The sequence below is a fragment of the Copadichromis virginalis genome, linkage group LG15, assembly GCF_057382275.1.
Source record: "Copadichromis virginalis isolate Kocher_CV1m ecotype Utaka linkage group LG15, C_Virginalis_male_GT1.1, whole genome shotgun sequence".
In the NCBI taxonomy this organism is placed as follows: Eukaryota; Metazoa; Chordata; class Actinopteri; order Cichliformes; family Cichlidae; genus Copadichromis; species Copadichromis virginalis.
This window is the reverse complement of record NC_140632.1, coordinates 4,953,017-4,974,219: the sequence shown is the minus strand read 5'-3', so window position 1 is coordinate 4,974,219 and position 21,203 is coordinate 4,953,017. Positions and strand designations below refer to the sequence as shown.

General features: G+C 44.2%; 2 protein-coding genes across 4 annotated transcripts; one reads left to right on the top strand and one right to left on the bottom strand.

The window, feature by feature from the left end:
* Nucleotides 1-3,486: 3,486 nt before the first annotated feature.
* naa30 (N-alpha-acetyltransferase 30, NatC catalytic subunit) lies at nt 3,487-9,074 on the top strand. Its single transcript, XM_085431467.1, has 4 exons — nt 3,487-4,544; nt 5,228-5,351; nt 5,561-5,616; nt 7,393-9,074. The coding sequence occupies exons 1-4, from the start codon at nt 3,714-3,716 to the stop codon at nt 7,528-7,530; spliced, it is 1,149 nt and encodes a 382-aa protein (XP_085287593.1). The 5' UTR covers nt 3,487-3,713; the 3' UTR covers nt 7,531-9,074.
* A 1,992-nt stretch (nt 9,075-11,066) lies between these two features.
* armh4 (armadillo like helical domain containing 4) lies at nt 11,067-20,215 on the bottom strand. 3 transcript variants are annotated; one of them, XM_085431466.1, is made up of 8 exons: nt 19,859-20,215; nt 17,847-18,751; nt 16,227-16,598; nt 15,537-15,689; nt 15,257-15,409; nt 15,046-15,077; nt 14,467-14,601; nt 11,067-14,337 (listed from the first exon to the last, which is right to left on the bottom strand). In XM_085431466.1, exons 2-8 carry the CDS (start codon nt 18,727-18,729, stop codon nt 14,263-14,265), a joined length of 1,803 nt encoding a protein of 600 aa, XP_085287592.1. In that variant the 5' UTR covers nt 18,730-18,751; nt 19,859-20,215; the 3' UTR covers nt 11,067-14,262. The 3 variants fall into 3 exon arrangements, with proteins under 3 accessions (XP_085287592.1, XP_085287590.1, XP_085287591.1); XM_085431464.1 differs by having other exon boundaries at nt 14,452-14,601; nt 19,859-20,214; XM_085431465.1 differs by having other exon boundaries at nt 14,452-14,601; nt 17,847-18,748; nt 19,859-20,214.
* Between the last annotated feature and the right edge of the window lie 988 nt (nt 20,216-21,203).

Below are 21,203 nucleotides of genomic sequence, written 5' to 3'. Positions count from 1 at the left end.
TTTACCGTGTTCTCGCTCTACGCTGATCTCCATACTGACCTTATGCTTCTTTTACATGCTGTCATTTTTTTCTCCAGATATTTTGGGTTCTTCCTCATAGATTAGCACGTCTGCCAACTGCTGTAATCACAAGCGCACCAGTCACATGACGCAACTGACACCCTGGAGATATTTGGAATAGGGGAGAGCCACGGAAAGACAAGAGCAGCGTGCAATGAAAGCAAGGCAAGGAGGGAAGAAAGGTGGCGGTGGCTGCGGCGGTTGTGGTGGTGGTGCGGGGAGAAGGTGTGGGACAGGCTTGTGAGAAAGAAGATAGGCCTATAAAAATATGGGTTCAAACCAGCCAAATGTCTCTGGCAGAGACGCTGCTGCTCCTCGTCCCAGCCACGGCTCGCCTAAGTGATAGAGAAAGTAATTAAGAGAAGCCTGTTCAAGTAGATAGGCCTGCAAAGGAGATTTGAAGAGGGGAACTGATTGTGCATGTCTGATTCCAGCTCTTCAGAGAGTTCTCAGCCCCAAGGCTTAGCTTTAAAAGAGACGTCTCTCTCTCTCCCTCCTATCTCGGCCTCTTTCTCTGTAATGTATATTTATACGTAAAATATGACTCCCTTTCAAAACTCGCGTATGTTCATGGCAGCTGTGTAGGACGGACAACGACTGAAAGATCAATCCGTGTTAGCATGAAAGAGCAAAGTCAGGCTCTCTAGCATCTAGCGCTCCCACTTAGACCTTTTGTGTCATGGTCTGGTTGTGGCAGGCGGACTGGACTCAACTGTGTCTTTGTGAGAAAGCGATCCACTTCAGAGTACCTGGAGCTACAGCTGGAGGGCGCTACAGAGCGATACTGCTAGACGATTTTCAAATCCTTGCCTCGTTTTGGTAAAACTGTCCACAGTTTGAGCAAATATTAGTCGGGCACGTCTTTGTGAACAAAATGTGCAGTATAGTTTAAATTGTGTTCTGTGGCCACAGGTGCAAGCCAATAATTTTAATTTTGGAAAACATATTTATGGAAGTTGAGAGGAACAAGAGTAAGGATATATGGATGCAGAGGAAAGACACCTATATGTGTCTTGTGGAAACTATTTAGTCATCAACACAGAAGCTGAATTTTGATGCGTGATTTAAAGGGTTTTTGGAAAGGTACGGCAGGTCACAGTGTTTTTGCTGCAGATTTGAATTCATTTGAAATTCCCTCCACTTAAGATGAGTATAAATGTTGCAAGAAATCTGCCAGAAAAACTGAGAAAAAGCTGGAGTATCTGTCAAGGTCTACCCTGAGGTAAGGAAGAGACGTAGAGCAAGAAGAAACATCCAAAATGTTGACCATCGATTACAGAAAAAGCAGGACTTTAACCCTGGAGAAACCATGGGGTCAAATTTGACCCCATGGTTTCCCTAGAAAACCATTGGGGTCGGCTCTGACCCCATGGGTTCTCCAGGGTTAAGGAAAAGAAAGCAAACTTTCGTGCTGGCAGGCAAGACAAATATGATGCTGAAGATGGAGCTGCCAGGCAGAAGGAAAAGAGGAAGACCACAGAGGAGGCTCATGGATGTAGTGAAGGAAGACATGCAGAGGGTTGGTGTTACAGAGGAGTGTGGTAGGGATATGGTGAGTTGGAGGAAGATGATCTGCTGTGGCGACCCCTAAAAAGTAGCAGCCAAAGGATGAAGATGTAACACATACACTGATGGTTGATTTCACCCATTTTGTCTGTTTTGAGATTAAAAGACACATCTCATTTATCTTGTTAAAGAACACCTTGTGAAAAGGATAAGCTTTATGTCTTTGACAAGAGCTAAGCATTACAGTTTTTACAGCTCTTAGAATGAACTCACCCAAAACCTTTGATTCAAATAAATAAGTCATCACCACCAAAAACAAGCTTACAGATAAGGGGAGTCAACATATATAAATATTTGGTCAGAATCTGTGTGGATACTAGAAATGCATAATTTATCTTCTCGTTTCCTGAAGTTCTTGTCCTATGAATTCCTGCTGACACTGAATAATTAGAGCACTGTACTGCTATTTTAAAAATATCAAAGTTAATACTCTGTAATGTCATGCTGATTTCAGGCTTACCTAAATGTGTGTGTTTTGTGAGGGGAAAAGCACGTGGTGACACAAAGATGTGTAACACAGTTACCAGGGCATGAGGAGCATCGATACTCAGAAACAGGTACTGTGGTAATAAAACATGGCCCATTGTGTGCAACAGAATAGTACAGTAACAACATTTTTCAGAATCACTTGACTTCCTGTCGCTACATTTGAGTTTCAGTGACCTCACACTTTGTGTTCACCCTCACAGTGTAACAGGGGAAGGACCCCTGTGCAGTCTTCTGTGTTGTTGTCTTCTCCTTCCTATGCTGGCACACAATCTCTCTCCTCTCGCTCTCCACAGGCAGGCTGCTGCCTCCTGTAAAATTTTTGTTTTTGGTTGTTATTTTCTGGGGGGGTTTCTTGGCACATGATATCACAAACTCTGTTCCAATACTCAAACTCATGACTTGTGCACCTGGCAAATTTTATCTGGAGATTATTCCTCTAATGTGAGCCTAGACTATTTTGATTACAAAGACAAATGTATATAGGTTTTGTGGCTGAGCAGGTGATCCGTATGCCAAAGGCTGCTACTGAGGCTTGCCCCAGACCATTTCCTGCATGTCATTCCCTCCACTCTTTCCATGCTTCTCTGTCAGCTCTCTGTACTTTTGTGTCTAATAAAGGTTAAGGAAAAATGAAACCTTAAAAGGAAATAAACGTAATAAAAGTGAAAGAAGAATATGAATATGTTCCTTAGTAGACTAAGGGAAATGGTTAAATGTAAATATAAACAGAAAACAAATTATTTTGTATTATTATCATGTTGAGTGTAATATGAACCGCTGCAGAGTTGTGGTTTTCCTGCTTCACAGCATCCTGGGAATGATGAATTAACAGCAGCCTACAGTATGCTTCTGGAAAGGACAGTAGGCCATGATTGGATACTACTGGACATACACGCACAAGCTTGCACCATCTTTGCAGGATGAAGCGACAAACTGGTCGAATGGCGACATCTTGTGGAGAAAATGCAGTGTTGCTGTTGTTGCGCTTACAAAACTATTGCTAAAGCTTCGGTTTGGCGCCCTCTGCTGGTAAGGAATGATATGTTCTTGGGTTTAACGGGGCAGCAAAAGGACTTCTTCAGTCACCTTTGACTTATCCAGTGTTGAAGAGGTCTGCATTACCACAATGTTGTGAGTACAGTGTGGCAATGCAGGGTACGACACAAACATATGTATTATTTAAAGCAGACAGAACATAAAGGCGAACAGAAGGAGGTAAATATCAATATTGACTGGTTAGATAAATTTGACAAACAATATAAAAAGTTTCACAAGGATGACCAAAAAGAGGCTCGGGGGGCAGGGGGCAATGGAAGTGGGGAAAAACCGTACAACAGCCATGCTTTACACTACTGTCGTAAAACGTGTATGAATGCCGTTGCAATGGCGTTTGCTGCGACGGCACTTTGCGGCAGCAGGGAAATCGAGGAGAAAGCAGCGACAACCATCGCCAGCGGAAACGTTATCGCCCCAGAAAACCCTGGATTTATGCAATATTCGATGAACTAGCTCGTACATTGGTTGTATATGCCTTCGCCTTGTGGATGAAATTGTGTTCAACGTTTTCCAAGTGTCAATCACCACCTTAATGCAGTGGGATGGCCACAGTGCCGCCTGGGCCTAGTAGCGCACTGCCTGCATCCCCGGCTGAAATTCCTCTTTTCCCCGCGGCTGGGAGCGCGGAACCGGCGGTGGAAGACGGCGTGCCGGCGTGCCACGGGGAGCAGTGTGTGCCTGCCGGTACAGGGACGAAGTCTCAGTCGGTAAACGAAGTCAAAAGGTCGGTCAAGAAGAAGCAGAAAAACATGCTAGCGCGAGCTAGCCCGGCGGCGCTTCACCTCAAAATGCAAGCCCGAGAGCAGCAGCAGTTGAACGGCTTGGCAAGCCCCTCAGAGGACCCTGACAGTCACCAGCACGTAGGAAACCGGCCTGACAATCCCAGATCGTCCGTAGACAACTGTGACAACAGCATTGGCAGCAACGAGGAGGCTCCTGCCGCTAGGAACAATAGTGAGCACTGCCAACACGAAGGCCACAGCCCCTGTTCCAAAAACGGCAGTCACTCTCCTCATGGTAACAATAGCGTGAACGGGATGCCGGGTTTCACTACAGCTGAGGCGGCCTGCGTAGTGGGAAAAGAGTTGGACCACACGCCGCCCTCTAGACCTTCGAGTGACGAGCAGCCGGACGCTGCTGGGCCCGGCGGTGAGGAGAGCCAGGCTGACCTGCAGCAGCCGCCGGCCGAGGAGCTCGCCCGGCTCGACTTGAGCGATTCCCCCGGGGATAACCACGGCATCCGCTATGTCCGCTACGAGTCTGAACTTCAGATGCCGTGGATCATGAGACTGATCACCAAGGACTTATCTGAGCCTTATTCAATTTACACGTACAGGTACTTCATCCACAACTGGCCGCAGCTCTGCTTTCTGGTAAGTAGTAGATTGAACGCACCGCTCACAGTTATGAAGTCTGACTGGTTACTCTGAGTTGCAGGAGCATTATAGGAGTTGGGTGTGACAGCTTTGTTTTTCACATCCAAGCCTGTCACAGCTGACCTCCACTGAAGCTAAAGCACACACATGTCAATAACATTTCAGCTCATAAGCTTTGTTTCCATTTTACTGCTGGCAGGCAGTAAACAACCTGTCTTCTGCTGCTACAGATCCAACATTGATTCAGTTTTTTAGGTTATTAATGAATCAAGAAATGTGCCAGCCCACTCATATGTACAGATTTGTAGCATAAAGAAATTATAAAATCCTAATCGTCAGTATTAGCAGAGAGTAATGTGCCTTAGGTTTCCTTCTGCATGTGCTGTGTCATGGTAGCATTTTCTGCTTTGAAAACACTGGCCTGCCTTCTTTTCATTCTGTGGCCATCAAGGTCCAAAACATCCCATTTCCAGTTTTGGCTGGATCACCACATGTGACAGAAGAGGAAGTGCTATTTAAAAAAAAAAAAGATAAAAAGGTCAGAGGTCAGCACGTGGAACCAGCTGAACTGGCAGGATGACAGGAACTTCAGAGGAACGGTTGCTAGGCTGTCAGTGGCCACCCCAGTGGACACTCGTAACCACTGAGCGTGTATTTTTTGCTGTGTGCATTTCTCGCAGGCCATGGTGGAGCAGGAGTGTGTCGGAGCCATTGTATGTAAGCTTGACATGCATAAGAAGATGTTTCGTCGAGGCTACATTGCCATGCTGGCCGTGGATTCGAAACACAGAAGGAAAAGCATCGGTGAGATCTCGGCGCTCCTCTTCAGAATATTCAGTCTCTCCCTTCACCGTCTTCTCTGCTGTCCCGGGCAACCAAATCTCTTTATGCAAATGCACCGTTTAGATAGACTCTGCACTCAGAGTGATGAGTAACATTATACTTTAATATATTGGAGATGGAGGTCATACATGGGTTTAGCTTCTTACTTAGAGTCCACTGTTTTGTTTCAGGTACTAATCTGGTGAAAAAGGCCATCTATGCCATGGTGGAGGGCGACTGCGACGAGGTAAGTGAGCTAGACCCAGTGGCGCTGTTTATGAACCAAACTTTAACACATTTGCACACATTACATAAGAGCCGTTATTCAAGCCAGAGTGCCAGCATATTCAGTCATACTGTGAAAATATGCATCCTACATAAAATCAATAGTATAAGCACATGTTACACTGTTGGCATTCCATTCTAAGTTGTAGGTTTTCTGAAAGGAACACAAACCGAAAGAGAGAACATTTATAGCTGTTTAAAGCCGTTTTTATTTCAAGGTCCAGTTCTCCTGGGCTGTCCTTCACTTATCTAAACTAGCTGGTAACCTTGATCCTCTACCATAAACTATTTCATATGCTCTGCCTCTCCCTGAAAAGCCAAACATGCACGCTGCTTCCTTTGCAGACTTTGAATTCCTCTAGAAGATGAAACGTGATACAGCGTTACGATTTCTTCAGTCTCTTTGCTGGTTGAGACCAAAGAGCTGACACTCTGATACAACCCAGCAATATCCAGTGCTTTGAATGTGTACACACAAACGGTACATGTTTTTATAGGATATGTTTTTACTTATTTAAAAAAAGAAAAAGAACAAGCAAATGTGTGGGTGGGTCTTTAGTGTCCTGTGCTCGTGCTTTCTATCCAAATATCTTTTCTTATAAAAGCAGTGATTTGCAATAGCAACTTAAATATTGCACCTACAGCTTGTTAGCTACCAAGATATAACACACAAGTAAGGTAGGTTTAGAGTTTGAGTATTTATTGGTCACAGTTGCAGTTGAAGGTTTCTAAGGTGAGGAAACGCTGTCACTATATACTGTACAAGTGCATATTGATGTCTAAAGTGTTTGCTGTCCCCTGAAAATATTTCAGCTGTTAATTTCATTTCATTTGTATAACGTTAAATCACAGCAAGAGTCACCTCAGAGACCCCGCGATAATGCAGAAAATACTCCAACAGCCTCTTATGAGCAAGCACTTGGTGACAGTCAGTGGGAAAGAAAAACTCCCCTTTAACAGGAAGAAACCCTAACTATATATGCTTTATCAAGAAGGAAATGTTAAACTTAAAAGTAGAGACTGTCTCCTGAATCCAAATTGGGAGCTGGTTTCACAGAAGAGGGGCTGAGAGCTGAAGGCTCTGCCTCCCATTCTACTTTTAAATATCCTAGGAACCACAAGTAAGCCTGAGAGCGAAGTGAAGTGCTCTATTGAGAGTCTTTAAGATAAGATGGGGCCTGATTTTTCAGGACCTTGTATGTGAGGAGATGGATTTGAAATTTAATTCTGGATTTGACAGGGGCCCAATAAAGAGAAGCCAATATGGGAGAAAAATGCTCTTTGCAATGTTTATAGGGGTCTTATCCTGTGGATTTGCTGGACCTCCACTGTCTTGGACTGGGCTGTTTCTCAAATTAGTAGCAGATGTACCAGCTTTTCATCTGTTCTGGTTAGAGTGGCTAATATTGAGGACCACCACAGTGGTGACTGAACAGCCCTCCTGTCTAGAAAAGGCCTGGAGCTAGCAGGTTAGGAGCAAGGGAGTGAGGTTTGTTTAACAGAAAATCAGTCTCGAATGGCTGAAAAATGGGGACAAGTAAAGGCAGTGTATGGTGAAAAAGAGAGGAAATTTATGTTGATCCCATGATGGCAAACGAGTTCATTTTCAGTATTGTTAACTTTTTTTTTTATTCTTCAGGTAAAGAGTTCAAGTCCAAACAATCACGAACGACCAAATAACGAGTACAGGCTCCAAAATTCAGTCAGCTCACTCACGCACTCATTTGTGTGTTCCCAGGTTGTTTTGGAGACTGAGATCACCAACAAATCAGCCCTGAAGCTCTACGAAAACTTGGGTTTTGTCAGAGACAAGCGGCTCTTCAGATACTACCTGAACGGAGTGGACGCGCTGCGGCTCAAACTGTGGCTCCGCTAGCAGAAAACAGAAGGGATGGGAGGAGGACGGGACAGCAGGTGCTGTTCACCTCGAACACTTATCAGCTTGACGGCCTCAGCTCTGCCCTGGTCATTTCACTCTTATAGTCACACATACAGACACCTACACACACACACACTTACACATATACCTGTGTCCAAGGAGTATGCACATAAGTATGCATAAAACAAGCAGACACACCCTCCTTTTATCCTTGACCTCTGAACAAGCGTTTAGGCAGAAATGGACTGAAATCCCACCAGGTGTTACACGACGGGGGGGTCTCCCGCTGCCTTCTGTGACAAGGGCGGGGCGAGTGAGGGTGACCTCATTGAATGGGGGACATTGCAACCTTGGAAGCTCGGGGGCGCCTGTTCGACCAGGTGTGAGGCAGCTCAAGTGAGGATGTGCATCCAGACTCCACCCCCTACAAAAAAATAACAAAACAAAAAGGACAAGGCACCACACCAAAATCCTGCAGAACCTGGGACAAAGCAGACTTTTAAAAAACACAAGGAAAAAACTTTAAAAAAAAAAAATCATCACCACATGAAACAAGGAAGTGGAGCGGTAAACACAGACTGGGAAGATATTTGTGGAGTTCATTTTTGTTTTGTTTTCTCTTTTTTAACCTTATATGTTGGGCAGGGGGACAGAAAAAGCTATAGTTTGTGTGTTTGTACCGCCTGGTGTTTTTCAGAAAGCAAGTGGCTTTTGTTTTTTGTTTTTGTCATTTGCCGTTGGTTTCACTGTGAGCGAGTGAAGAACACGTTTGTATGACTGCGCGTGCTTGGTATGTTTTTGTCTCCCCATCCTGTCCAGCAGGTGCAGCACCCCCTCCCCCGTTGCTGCTGCTGCTGCCGCTGCTTCCATCACCTGCCTCAGCCCCCAGGACTGAAGCCTGTAAAGATATGCATGCTTTTTGTTTCAATGTGAGTGCGGGAATAAGAGCTTGTCGACTAACTCAGACTGAGGCCAATCCCCAACTCCCTCTCCAAGAAGCCCATCCTGTGTTTGTGTACGCATGTTGGCGCAGAGCAGCTGATTGGAACAAATCACTCCATTAGCACCTCAAGCTTTGCCCGACTCGTGGACCGTTTTAAGCTTCGGTGTCTTCATCGTCAAACCTAGACAGGACGTGGGTGAGGAGTTTTTTTTCTGTTTGCTTGTTTTTTTGCAGATCATAACTTATTTTTTCTCCCCAAATGCACTGACAGCTACTGGAAAATCCCCCCCCTCTCAAAACAAAAAGGAGAATACAGCATGTTTAAAAGAGACTCCTCACCAATGATGGTGTGGTCCGACCTCTCCTCTCCTACTAATTTGCAATATTAGCCTGAATCTCCTCGTCGTGAGTGCCACTCAAACCTATCAGCGCCGACAGCCGCGGCCACAGCGATCTGCCCGCTGAGTGGGCAAACCTCTGCAGCCGCTTCCGGTCCACCAAAGCGCGAGATCCGAGTCAAAGTGTTACGTATGCTGGATTCCTGGATGAGTGTGCTGTGTGCGTGCAATTTAAATTAAAAAAAAAAAAAAAAAAAAAAGCGAAAAATTGAGAAGTATTCTTACCAGATTATATTTTATTCTTTTGTTCACTTTAACTTTGTTTCCATTTGTCTACTTGACACCTGTATAACCTCATGCCGCTCTCAAGCGGCCGAGTCCACAATGCACTTCCCGGGCGCGTTAACCCGACGCACCGCCAACCTCGCTATAACATTCTAAGATCTCCTTTCCTGCGAACGGATGCGCCCGGGCAGTCCGACGACACACTAAAGCGGCAAAGAAAGCTCGCTTGAACAAAGGTCAGATGCACTTCTTTGGAAATTTGCTGCAGTGTGTATGCGTGAGTATGAATGTGTGTCTCCTGCTGTTTTTGACAATGGTATGGATCATGTTCTGTTAGACCTTTACATCTCTACTTTCAGAGTCCCCCACCCCACCCTGTCCCTGCCCCGTACAGGAAAATCGAGCCTCTAAAAGGTGCTGCCATTTTGTTCTGGCCTTATAAGGACAACAAGAACTCCTTGTTAGATACAGGAAGGAACAAAAAAAGTGGACCTTTATTTTTCAGGAGTAGGGTTAGTGCTTGGTGTTGTAGCGAAGGCAGAAAGACGGATTGCAGTGGTTGTTGATGGGCGAAAAAACCTCTTTTTTTCACAGGTTGCAAATGCAAGAACAAATTATGCAATTGGGCATCTGTGTGCTTTTTCTCCACAATATTGAAAGTAGAAAGCACCACAGCGGGCTGCCATGTGGCACTATTTCAATTCTTTCTTTCTTTTAAAATCTGCTGCACCAGAACAGACACATGCTTTCAGCAAACATTCACAGGGAGTTTTAATGTATTAGGGTTTATTCCCCCTTTTTCAACCACTGAGCTGAGCTGGTACACCCCCAGGAGCCGAGGACTGGAAGGGAGAGTAGATGTTTACAGAGTCGCCACCCACATAATGGTCTGTCTATGTAAGTTTGTGTCTGTATGCATTTGGAACAATGGACAACTTTTGTTTTTTCAGATTTGTATACGAGTGTTCTTTACGTTGAATATATTGAAAGCATGTTTTTTTTTTGTTTTTTGGTCATCTGTTGGGTTTGGGGCGAATTGTGTTGATTTATCAGATTTGATTTTTATCTTTAATTTCTGTGCTACTTTAACCCCATCCAGAGATGATGTGAAAGTACAAAAACAATCTATAGATCCCCGAATGCCAACTATTACCTTTGCTGCTCATCAGACACTGTTTAGATTTTTATCAAACTACTTGTGGTTTACTCTGGAGGTCCCACCCATCTTCCTCATTCAAACAGAGGTGTTTTCAGTTTTGAAGGAACTGGGTCTCTTTGCCTCAGTCATGCCAAACTGTCGCGGTTCCATTAGGGTATATATGGGCATTACAGCCTGCCACAGTGGCTGTGTTCAGATCACGCTCACAGACCGAAGGGCTTCGTCATCAATAATCAGTTTGGAGCTGTGCCTTGTGGCGTTGCATCCATTACCCAGTTTTCTCTCAGAGACTCAGTTTTGCCCTGAAATGACATCAGAAACAGTTGTTTTTTTTCCCCCTCCCCTCATCCTGATCATCCACTGTGCTGTCATGACCTCGGGTGACTGAAATCCTAAATTTATAACCCTTAATTTCTCAGTTGATGTAAGTTCATTGATCAGATAATTATTATTAGCATTTGTTTTGGCAGTCGATGTGTGACACAAAACCACACAAGCGAGCAGCTGGTCCACAGGGGCTTTCTGCAGCCTTTCTACCATCTACGAAGTGTGAAAAGAGGAGAGCACAAGTTTTGTTTTCCTTTTCTTTGCATGTCTGTTTTTCTCTGTTCCTCTTCCTGTCCCCTCTTGATTTATTTTTGATCCGGAAATGTCCAATAGCTTTTATTTAATGTGGAAAAAGAACACAGAAATAAATTATTAGATTTTTTTTCTTTTCTTTTTTTTAATGCTGTAAAACTGGGTTGTCTTGTCTGCTGTCTGAAGCGGCTGTATCTGTGTGTCAAAAAAAAGAAGTCACAATCAGACATCAAAAAGAGCTGTTTATTTGATCACATCCACATCAAGAGGGGGGAAAAGAGTCTACCATTTTACATCACACATACCCTAAAACAGTATTATATTGTATAAACAGGCATTTGTTCATTAAGCATGTCAGATGGTTCATGAAGTTACAGAAAATGTTTTTTTTTTCCCAAACAAAAGACACTTTATTAACATTGGGATAACAAATGTGCATCAAATACCTAGAACTGCTTTGTGCCTCTTTTCTGTCTGGACTGCAGCAGAGAAGTTTCTTGAATTTATCTTTCAAAAACGAGATTTTAAACTTAACCTGACTTCTGCTCATTTTATCCAAGCAAGGTACAATTCTGGTTCGAGAGCGTCCGACAAAACCCTTCACGTCAGCAGCAGATCAGCACACACGGAAATATGAATCTGCTTTCTTGTCTCGTGTTTGTGCTCTTCCAGCCAATAGGAACACTTAATTTATGGGAAATCTCTGCAGCAAGTCGGCGTATGTATCGACTGAAGCTCAGTCATGCACTTAGGGACAAAAATGGAGTTGTAAGTGGCAGTGAGTTCATATCGCATTATGCTACATACTTTTATAGGATGGTGGTATTTTGCACGTGTTTCTCACAGTAACTAATATGAACAGATGCCTTTCAATAAAACGTTTGCATTTGCACAAATTTCACACTTTAAACCAAGCAAATGTGACAGGTTCTATCGGGAATAGTTTGACATTTTGGGAGAAAATGCTTATTTACTTCCTTAACCTTCTAAGACCCAAACTCTTCCACAGCATGCATCTTTAATTCCTCTTTGATATTTGGGCATATCGGGGCCCGATGAATGTAAAAACAAAGAAATACCAGATTTTTTTTTTGTGGGGGGGGGGTTACCTGATTTTTGTTTCTAAGAAAAATGAGGGCCACAAATGAGGATATTCGTTTAAAATTTCGACAGAAGAGTAGCAGTATAATGTCCTCGTAAGTGGATATCAGGCCCTTGTAGAGCAAAATTGAGTATTTGGGTCTAAATAACCAAAAATGTGATGTCCACATATGTGGATGCCAGGTCCTAGGAGGTTAAGAAGAGTTGGAAAAGAGTTTAATACTACTATGATGTCTGTCAAGTGTGTGTGAAGATAATATAGATGGTAGAGACTTCTAGTACTTTGCAAAGCTCTTGAGCTGCGCTTCATTTCTTTGTCTGGCTGCTTGGAAATAAATACAGACAGACTTTATTTTTTTAGAGGTGTAACTTCAAAAGTTCTCCAGGCTTTTCTTTGGCATGAAATTGGCTGCTTTTTCACTTAATTTCAGTCCAGTCCTTCTACCTGACCATTTTCAGAGGAATGTTCATTTTGTAATACTGACCTATGAATCATTCAAGAATAAAAAAGGCACCTAACTCAAGAGATTAACCAGTGTAATAGACAACTTGGTGAAGAACCAATTTAAATTGTACCTTTAGGCAGTTTGTTAATAGCAGCCTGTCACTTGATTTGTTTCCATTTCCAGTTTGACAGATATGAAACCGTATTTTTAGACCAACAAGGTGACTCCTAAAGAGCTATTAGCAAAAAATACTGGCATGTCTTGGCATGGTGTTCAGTGTGGCCTTAAAATATTTGAGGAAAAAAGAAGTGGCAGACGTAAAACTACAGCAGATGAACAGTATTTGAAAGTCCTGTCCTTAAGAAATTGGAAAAATCCAGCAAAGACCTGGCCCTTCAGTTGATCCGTCTTCACTGAAGCCTCATCAGAAATGATCTTAGTGCTCTCTGTAGCTATCGAGAAGCTATTTTTAAGGAAGGGGGGAAATGGAGAAAAGACCGAGGTATGCAAGAGCTGGACTGAAAATCATTGGCAAGAGGTCTTACGGAGTGATGAATGAAAATCTTCAGATTTTGGTTAATTATCAATAAATACCATGGAGGTCAGAAGAAAGATGCAAAAATAAGTGTCCAACAATCACTTAACTGCGTTCTGTCATGGTTTGAGGCAGCGTTTCAGCCAGTAGTTTTGGGGATCTTGTCAAAATTGATGGAATGCCAAAGTACTGTCAGAGCCACAGCTTAATTATTATTTTTTTTAGCAATGCAGTAAAAGCATACCTGACAGAGTAATACTATCAGTTGTGGATTGGGCTTCTCACAGCCTGGACGTCAACATTATTGAAGCAGCATTATTGAACAGAACAAAAGGCAGCCAACATCCAAAGAAGAGTGTTGAATGTCCTTCAAGAAGCCTGGAGAACTGTTCCTGAAAACTTAAATAACAAGAAAGCTGCTTAAGAGAGTTCAAGCTGTTTGCAGCTTTAAATAAAACACTACCTGTTTACCAAATTAATTGCAAAATAGTAAGAAATGCAGGGCGTATCAAGACTTTTGCACAGTCCTGTAGCTTTTTTTTAGCTCAGTAGCTTTTAGCTTACCTTTGCCTGAAGCTTGCCTAACTCTGTCTGATGGTTAGAAAATAATTAAGAGGACACTAATACTTTAAATTTCTTCTATTGTTTTTTTTAAAGATTGATTTCGTAGTGAGTTCTGGAAATGTTAGCCAACATGTTTGTTATCGTTGGACCAAGCTAGGCTAGCTGTTAGTTTCAGTTTACAGACAGATATGCTTCCAGTGATCTAATCCAGCTTCCTGTAAATTAGCAGTTTTCCCAAAATTATTGAAGTCTAGGAATACATAAGACTTTATTTACACTAACACAACTGACCCCCAGTCAGCTACATGTACTACATGTAATGTATTTACATTATTTGTGTCACGTCACTTTTCATTCAATGTATAACTTGACGGAAAACATGCTGGCTTTCACATCCCCCCCTTTTAATTTGCCAGCAACACTTCCATCCTACGAATACCGCTCCCTCAATGCATTATTATTTTTATTTATTTAGTTATTTTTGTTGTCAAAAAAGGTGGAAAACACCAATCCTACCACACTCTTAGACTCAGCAGCATCTGACAACATTTAGACAAGTGCTCAGATAATTTCAGAAAGGGAGGTGGGTGCCTGGTTGACCTGTGCGCCACCTATGCAAATACTGCCCTATGCTCAGTCCCTTTCAGTGGATCAGAGGAGTCATACCCAAACAGCCCCAGGGTAAGTGGAGATGCAGTAGTGATGGGGGTGTTTGCTAAACATCCAGTTTAGGAGCAATAGCGGCTGGTCACCAACAAAAGAGGCCCAAAAGGTTCTCATCAGAATTCGTCCTCAGAGCTGTCGGCCAGCAGCATGGCTTGGTCCTGACGGCTGGTGCCGGGTTCTCGGGGTTGCTGGAGAGGGAAAAATCATTTTAAGGTTGAGCTTATGCATTTAAGATCCACAGAGACCTGCTCCATGTGACTGGTCAACAATAACGAGTGAAAACAAGAAAGTAAGTTATTGACCTCCTGCTGTCTGACCTTCCTCCTCTGGTGTTTAAAGCTGTTCCTCCTCTTGCGGTGAATCATCCTGATGCTGTAGAGGGCGCCAACAATTAGCAGGGCCCCTGTGATACCGATACCCACAGGGGCCAACATCCCGGACACGTAACCCGCCTGTAGAGGGTGATGGCATAGAGGTCAAACCCAAACCTATCCATCCATCATCTTTCACCATCTTCCACTTATCCGGGGCTGGTTCATGGGGGCAGCATTCTCAGCAGAGAAGGCCAGACCTCCCTCTCCCCAGCCGCCACCTCCCGCTTATCCACCCCCAACCCTATACAGATTAGCTAACATACTGTAGTTGATTATGAAAAATGACCTAAGCATTCTTTATTAAGTATACCTGGCACGAATCTATATTTTGATCGTCATCAAACTATTTTAACTGTGCAACCCACTGAAAACTATGAACATGTAACAAATATTTACACTATGCACCTTAAAGAAAACCCTGGCAGCTCAAAAGAAAAAGATATATCAGTGAGTCATCCGTCGCCTCATGGCAAGGTAAAAGAAAAATTGACCTTTTTTACAGACAGCAGAGGGTAGGCTTACCTTTTCTCTGATTAGCTCCACCCAGCTACGCACTGGGAGAAAAGAGACATTCGTTTATCAGAGCAACAGATCTGAAAATTGATAAGCTGAAAATTTCTTTATTTTTGTAGGTCTTTTATAAGAGGGCAACACATGTTTGCAGAAGTGCTAATACTCAAAGTTATGTCCCACTGCTGATTAAAAATATGGGTTAGAAATTGTGTTCTCATACTCAGCCCCTGGTTGCGTTGAACCCAGACGGGAGGTGGTGGGATGAGACTGTATGGAGGCTGCGTCGAGGATGTTTTAGATGTTTCTGTTTGGTCTTCTTCACTGTCTTCTTCCACCGATTCCTCAGAGTTCTCAAAGTCATCTTCCAGGTCCTCTGTGGAGAATAATGAAAAATCATCCAGGAGCGTTGGAGGATGTACAGAGGGACACGTGTTATGACTGAACATGAACATTTTCGCAAATGGAGTGGCTTGTAGGTGGCATTTAAAAAATTGTCCTACCCTCAGAGTCCATCTCCTCTGATGTGGATTTGTGTGCTGGCTGATGGGTTGTCATGGTTACCATTGTCATTGCTTGCTGGAAAGATGAGAGGGAGGGGCCGGCCGAGGACACGTTGTCTTCCAGGTTTAGTGTCCTCGCAGAGACTACGTTTGCTAAATGAAAAACAGAATAAGAGGACAGCAGAAGCAGTGTGAGCACAGCTGTACGTGTTTGCAAGAGCGCAACTTCAAAAGCCATGCACAGTATACAATACTGCTGTCTCTGCAGCTGTTGGGTCAATTCATGCCACAATGAAGTGGTAGTGATGAAAGATTCAACCACTTTGTCAGTGTCAGACGGAGTCTGGCAAGAAGCAAACTTAGAAAAGGTAAATGTAAACGTGAAACCTACCAATAAAGGCCAAAAAACGTCACCTCCACCCACCGAGGCGACTTCACACAGAGAAAATGTTCAGTGTTGTTGAACAGTTAAAATTTCTGATCCCTATTATAGTTCTACTTTGGCACCACCGTGAAATACTTTTAATTTGTAGGAAATTGACTAAATCTTGAAAAAAAACTGAATGGCAATGTTGATTTTATTTATATGGCACATTTACACATTACACACAGACTATATGTATGATTTTATATCATGATTCCATATGATCTAATATCCACATTCGGGTCGTGCCACATCATCTGTCTCACCTTTCACCGAATGGTCGTCCGGCTCAGTTCTGACTTGCTGCTGAGAAGCAGATGGACCCGAGGAACTGAATGGCTCTAGGAGCTCGCTGCCAGATGTCTGCCAAGGTGACGTCCAGTCTGGAATAAGGACGGGTGAGGCATGTGATGGACCGTCTCTGTCACTCTCTACGGTGACCAGCTGGTCCAGACCTGCCTCTGACCGAGGAAGCCCTCTGGGCCGGCTGCTGCCTGACACGTGGGTGACCGCTGCTGCTGCCGCCGTCGCACTCTCAGATGTGATGTCTTCAAAAGGCTCAAAGATGAGAGGGAGAGCCTCCGATGACATTGTGGCCTCTGTGGATTCATCCTGGGGCATTGGGAGGGCAGTTTCCGCTGCAGGTGGTGCCAAGACAAGCTCAGAGTCACATGGAGAATCACTGTGTGTAGCATCACAATCTAATTGGAACGTTTCCGATCAGCTGGCTTTTATTTATTGACTGAACGAAGACAAATGACGATGAGACAGGCGTCTCGCTGTCTCTCTACACACAATTCAGCTGACTGCTAAAATTAAAAATGTATGTTTTCTACAGAGAAGCAGCAGCTGTATTCAGCACATACTGTAGCTTATGTAGTATTTATGACAGAAAGCGGCCCTTTGAAACAGCTTCTTTGCTCACGCAGCTTTCTCATTATAAACTGCTTCAAAACAATGCAGCAAAGGCACAATGAAAAGAAGATGGTTTGGAAAAAATGTTCTTTTGAGATAAGAGGCTAGCACACAGGAAGGGGGGCTGTCACAAGAGAAACTGTTACTACCTTTAGTCCAAAGCATTCTGAAGGAGGTGGAAAAATGCTTCTGAACGCTGCAATCCTTTTACATAAGACTATTTTGGGAGTTGAGTTTCCTTTGCCATTGGGAGAAAGTCTCATCAAACAGACAATCCTCACATGGACGCACACTGGCTCAGACAGACGTCTTTAATCCAATTCCCTGTCCTGACTCACTGAATAATAACCAGCTTGGCCCTTTCACAATAGCCTGAATGGAGAGTATGAAGGGTGAGAAGGAGTGAGAGGACATTCGGGGCTAAACATATATATCCATATATATTTATATATATGGATATATATATATATAGAGAGAGAGAGAGAGAGAGGAGGGGGCTGACTCCTCCACGGAGCTGTATAACGTACCTTGCCACCAGCCTTTTCCAGGCTTTTGTGTGTGTGTGTTCTTTTTTTTCAGACTCGAGTCAAGAATAGAAAGTAATTAGACTGCCATGGGTCCCAGCTGGGGTTCAAAGTGGAGTCTGCAAAAGGAGGCGCCTTCTTTGCCAATCATCAAAGGCAAAATCCGCTGCTGGATATGCCATTCCTATTTCTGCCATACTTTTTAATGAAGCCCTATGAAACCCTGCGAAATCTAGCAAGCTGGAATGTTGTTGGAACGAATTCTTACTGGGGTGACGATTACTGTGGAGCAATACCTCGCACACTTTGAAGGCATACTGTGACTTTTTAGTGTGCACATGTGCAACTGATGAACAATCAGGGAGTAGAGGGAGTGCCACCCCAATAAAATGAAACTGTGCATGCCTATTTTATGCTAACATTAATTGCATAACTGTCCTGCCTTACCTCCGCCGAGTCTTGCTGCTTCAGTCCACAGACTTTCCGGGCCATCCTCTCTGGGTATCAGGCTTGGTCCGATTTCAGGTAAAAATGGGTCTGGTAGTGAGGACATAGTTGTGCTGTCATGGCCCCAAATTCCCAAAGGTGAAGAGGTCTGATGGGTAAAAACATGAGGGGTGGGACTGTGGGAGGTCTGGGTCCAGAGGGAAACAGAAGGATTTGGAGGTTCTGGCAAACTTCTTTCTGTGTCTTTATCCCAGTGAGAATCAAAGCTTTTTGTCCCATATGCTCCAGCGGGGTTACTCTTTTGGCTGTACGAAGTCTGCAGGTGTGATGGTGCTGAAGTGGAGGTCAGTAATCTACTTGGAGTCCGTTTTCGGGTACTGGTGTCCATTTCCGACTGCTCTGTCCCACCTGTTGGAATTAAATGCTCACCGTGAACTGGTGCATCCTCCTTTTTGCTCTCTGAATCCACAGACTCTGACTGCTTTTCAGAGTCTCTCATCTCAGATGTGCTCCCGATCTTCTCTATCTCGGCGCTTTGGCTCCATGCCTCTCCACCAGCCTCACTCAGCCTAGATCTTCCATCAAGACTGTCCCCATTTTCTGTCTGCGTCACTGCATCAGTCCCCCTGGGTCGTTCATGTGGGCCAGTCCCTCCTCCTCCACCTACATTCACTGTCAGGTCACTCTCATGTCTGGAATCTGATGGTGTAGGTTTTAAATCTGTAGCATGTGTTGACCCGGTGGTTGTTATCGAGCTGGCACACAGTCCTTCACAGGAGCCGGCGTGCGTAGGGCTGAAGTGTGGGAGATTTAACGGGGCTCCGTAGACACAGAGACACGTCCCAGTCAGTAGGAGGTGATGGAGCATCCCAAGCATCAGCATCTCTGGCTCTTCTCAGTGCCTGCTGACAGTGAACAGAAATGACACATGCTAACAGGCTTAACAGAGGTGTAACCAATCCCTACCTACAACTTCTACGCCTTGTCTCCCAGCTGACATATACAGACATGGACAAAGCAACGGTGGCGGTGCTTGAGAATGGAGACGGACACCCAGCAGGGCCAAGTTAGAAAGTTTTTCAACTATAGATTAAAGGGTCAGAATGCAAACTGTGTTTAATTTGAGATCGCCATTGATAACCACAGAGAAGAGGATTAACAGAGCATTTCTGCCTCCCTCTGCTTTGATGTTGCGCTTGCATTTTTTTTCTTTTCTTAATGCGGATGAAATTCCCTTTCATCTCTGACTCTTTTGTTCGTTTTTGTATAAACAGAAGGAGCTGCTCAGTGGGAGAGAGAAGCAGAGAGAGAAAGAGAGGGAACCTGACACAGCAATCCTCAGCACCCCTCCACACTTCACCTATAAATAGCACCAGGTTTTCTATCCTCTAGGATCCTCTTCAGATGGCTCCATGAAGAATTTGTACATTTCCACTCAACTGCATCCAGCTCAAAACAGAGCGTTCCTCAGAAAGGATGTGTGTGTGCTCACGGTCCAATTGCACACTGGATTTAAAGACATTTAAAGAAAATCACGTACCATGTTTGCTGCTTCATTTGATGTGATAACAAAGGCCAACTAATGATCAATCACTGCTGTCAAAATGAGAGAGATGGCTAGTGCATGCAGGGTTGACACCCTTCTTATTGCCTGAGTCAGACGAGCGTCTGAGTGAAATTCTTTCAGCAGTGATGATGCACAGAACTGCATGTTACAGGATAAACCACTATCCTGCCTTCCACGGAATCAATACAGTTGATACACTCAGCCGGTACGCTCATGCAGTCCCCCACATGACAACACGATCACCCGAGAATTTGGGTTGTAAACAAAATTCACACTGCGGTGTTGAATCATACTTCTCGAGTCTGCACAGAAAGGAGCGATGCACAGGCTCACAGGCACCGATGCATTCCCCCAAGGCGCATCACCCATCACATTCGGGTGTCGAAAGCGAGATTTTGCATTAGGCAAGAATTAAAGTCGCGCAGAGCTAAAAATAGAGTGTTACCTTGTGGAGTTCATGACGGGTTTCTTTGCTCGGAGGACGCGGAGCTTCTCTCGCAGTGCGCGAAGAAAAACGAGAGTCGGACACGCACACAAATTCAGCGCTGTGGAAGGCAAGATGTTGGAGAGGCTTGTTGTTGTGCAGCTCAGCGTCACTGACTCAAAGTCAGCCTACGTACCTCCGCCTGCTTCTGAAGTGCTGCCACCAAATGCTCCAAAGCTGCAAGATTTATCATGAACTGACAGCCAGTGCTCTGATTCAAATGTTCAGATGCTTCTGTCACTTCTTTCTTTTTTTCTGTTTCGTCTCTAATGCAGACTTGTGCAGTTGTTCCCAAAGGGTCACTTCATGCTGGTGGTGGTGCTGAATAGACAGCTCCCCCCACTTAAAACTGCTCGGCTGCTCCTCTGTGTGAAAAGAGGAGAGTGGACAAGTTCTCGAGTTCTTAATAAAAATATTTATGAATTCACTTTAATTGTCACAGAAGCCAGATGCATTGGGCTACATTAGATTAAAAGCAGCACTTATGGGCCTGTACTTATGGGGTGGTCCATTTTTTGGCGCAGCGTGTTTAGAAAAAATGCGTCTCAGCTGTTCCGATACTCCTGACATATAAGTTGATCACTAAAGGTTTCTCTCTTAGTAGAAGAAGATATCCTTAATGTGATCATTTGAGATGTTCGATCCAAATATCTATAGTATCACCAATACCAATTCCAACACTGGAATTGGATCGATACTAGCCTCATACGATCGGTACTTCGGTGTGTTTTGTTGGGTTAACTAATTATTGTAAAGAATAAAAAATGACAGTGATTGGGTGATCATTAAGATGTGTTCAGAATTTTCAAATTGATTATGTCTCATTTCATAAATCATGACAGACTGCTCTTGCCTACAATGTGCCTTTATAGGGTAAAAGTCTCAGGTTCAGCAGTCGTGGCCCTGTATTTACTTGCTATTGGATCTATGGCACGGATCTAGTGATCATTTCAGTCACATACCTCTGGCTGTGAATACAGAGGTATGTGCGATCGTGGGCGATCGTGGCTCAAGAGTTGGGAGTTCGTCTTGTAATCGGAAGGTTGCCGGTTCGAGCCCTGGCTTGGACAGTCTCGGTCGTTGTGTCCTTGGGCAAGACACTTCACCCGTTGCCTACTGGTGGTGGTCAGAGGGCCCGGTGGCGCCAGTGTCCGGCAGCCTCGCCTCTGTCAGTGCGCCCCAGGGTGGCTGTGGCTACAATGTAGCTTGCCATCACCAGTGTGTGAATGTGTGTGTGAATGGGTGGATGACTGGATATGTAAAGCGCTTTGGGGTCCTTAGGGACTAGTAAGGCGCTATATAAATA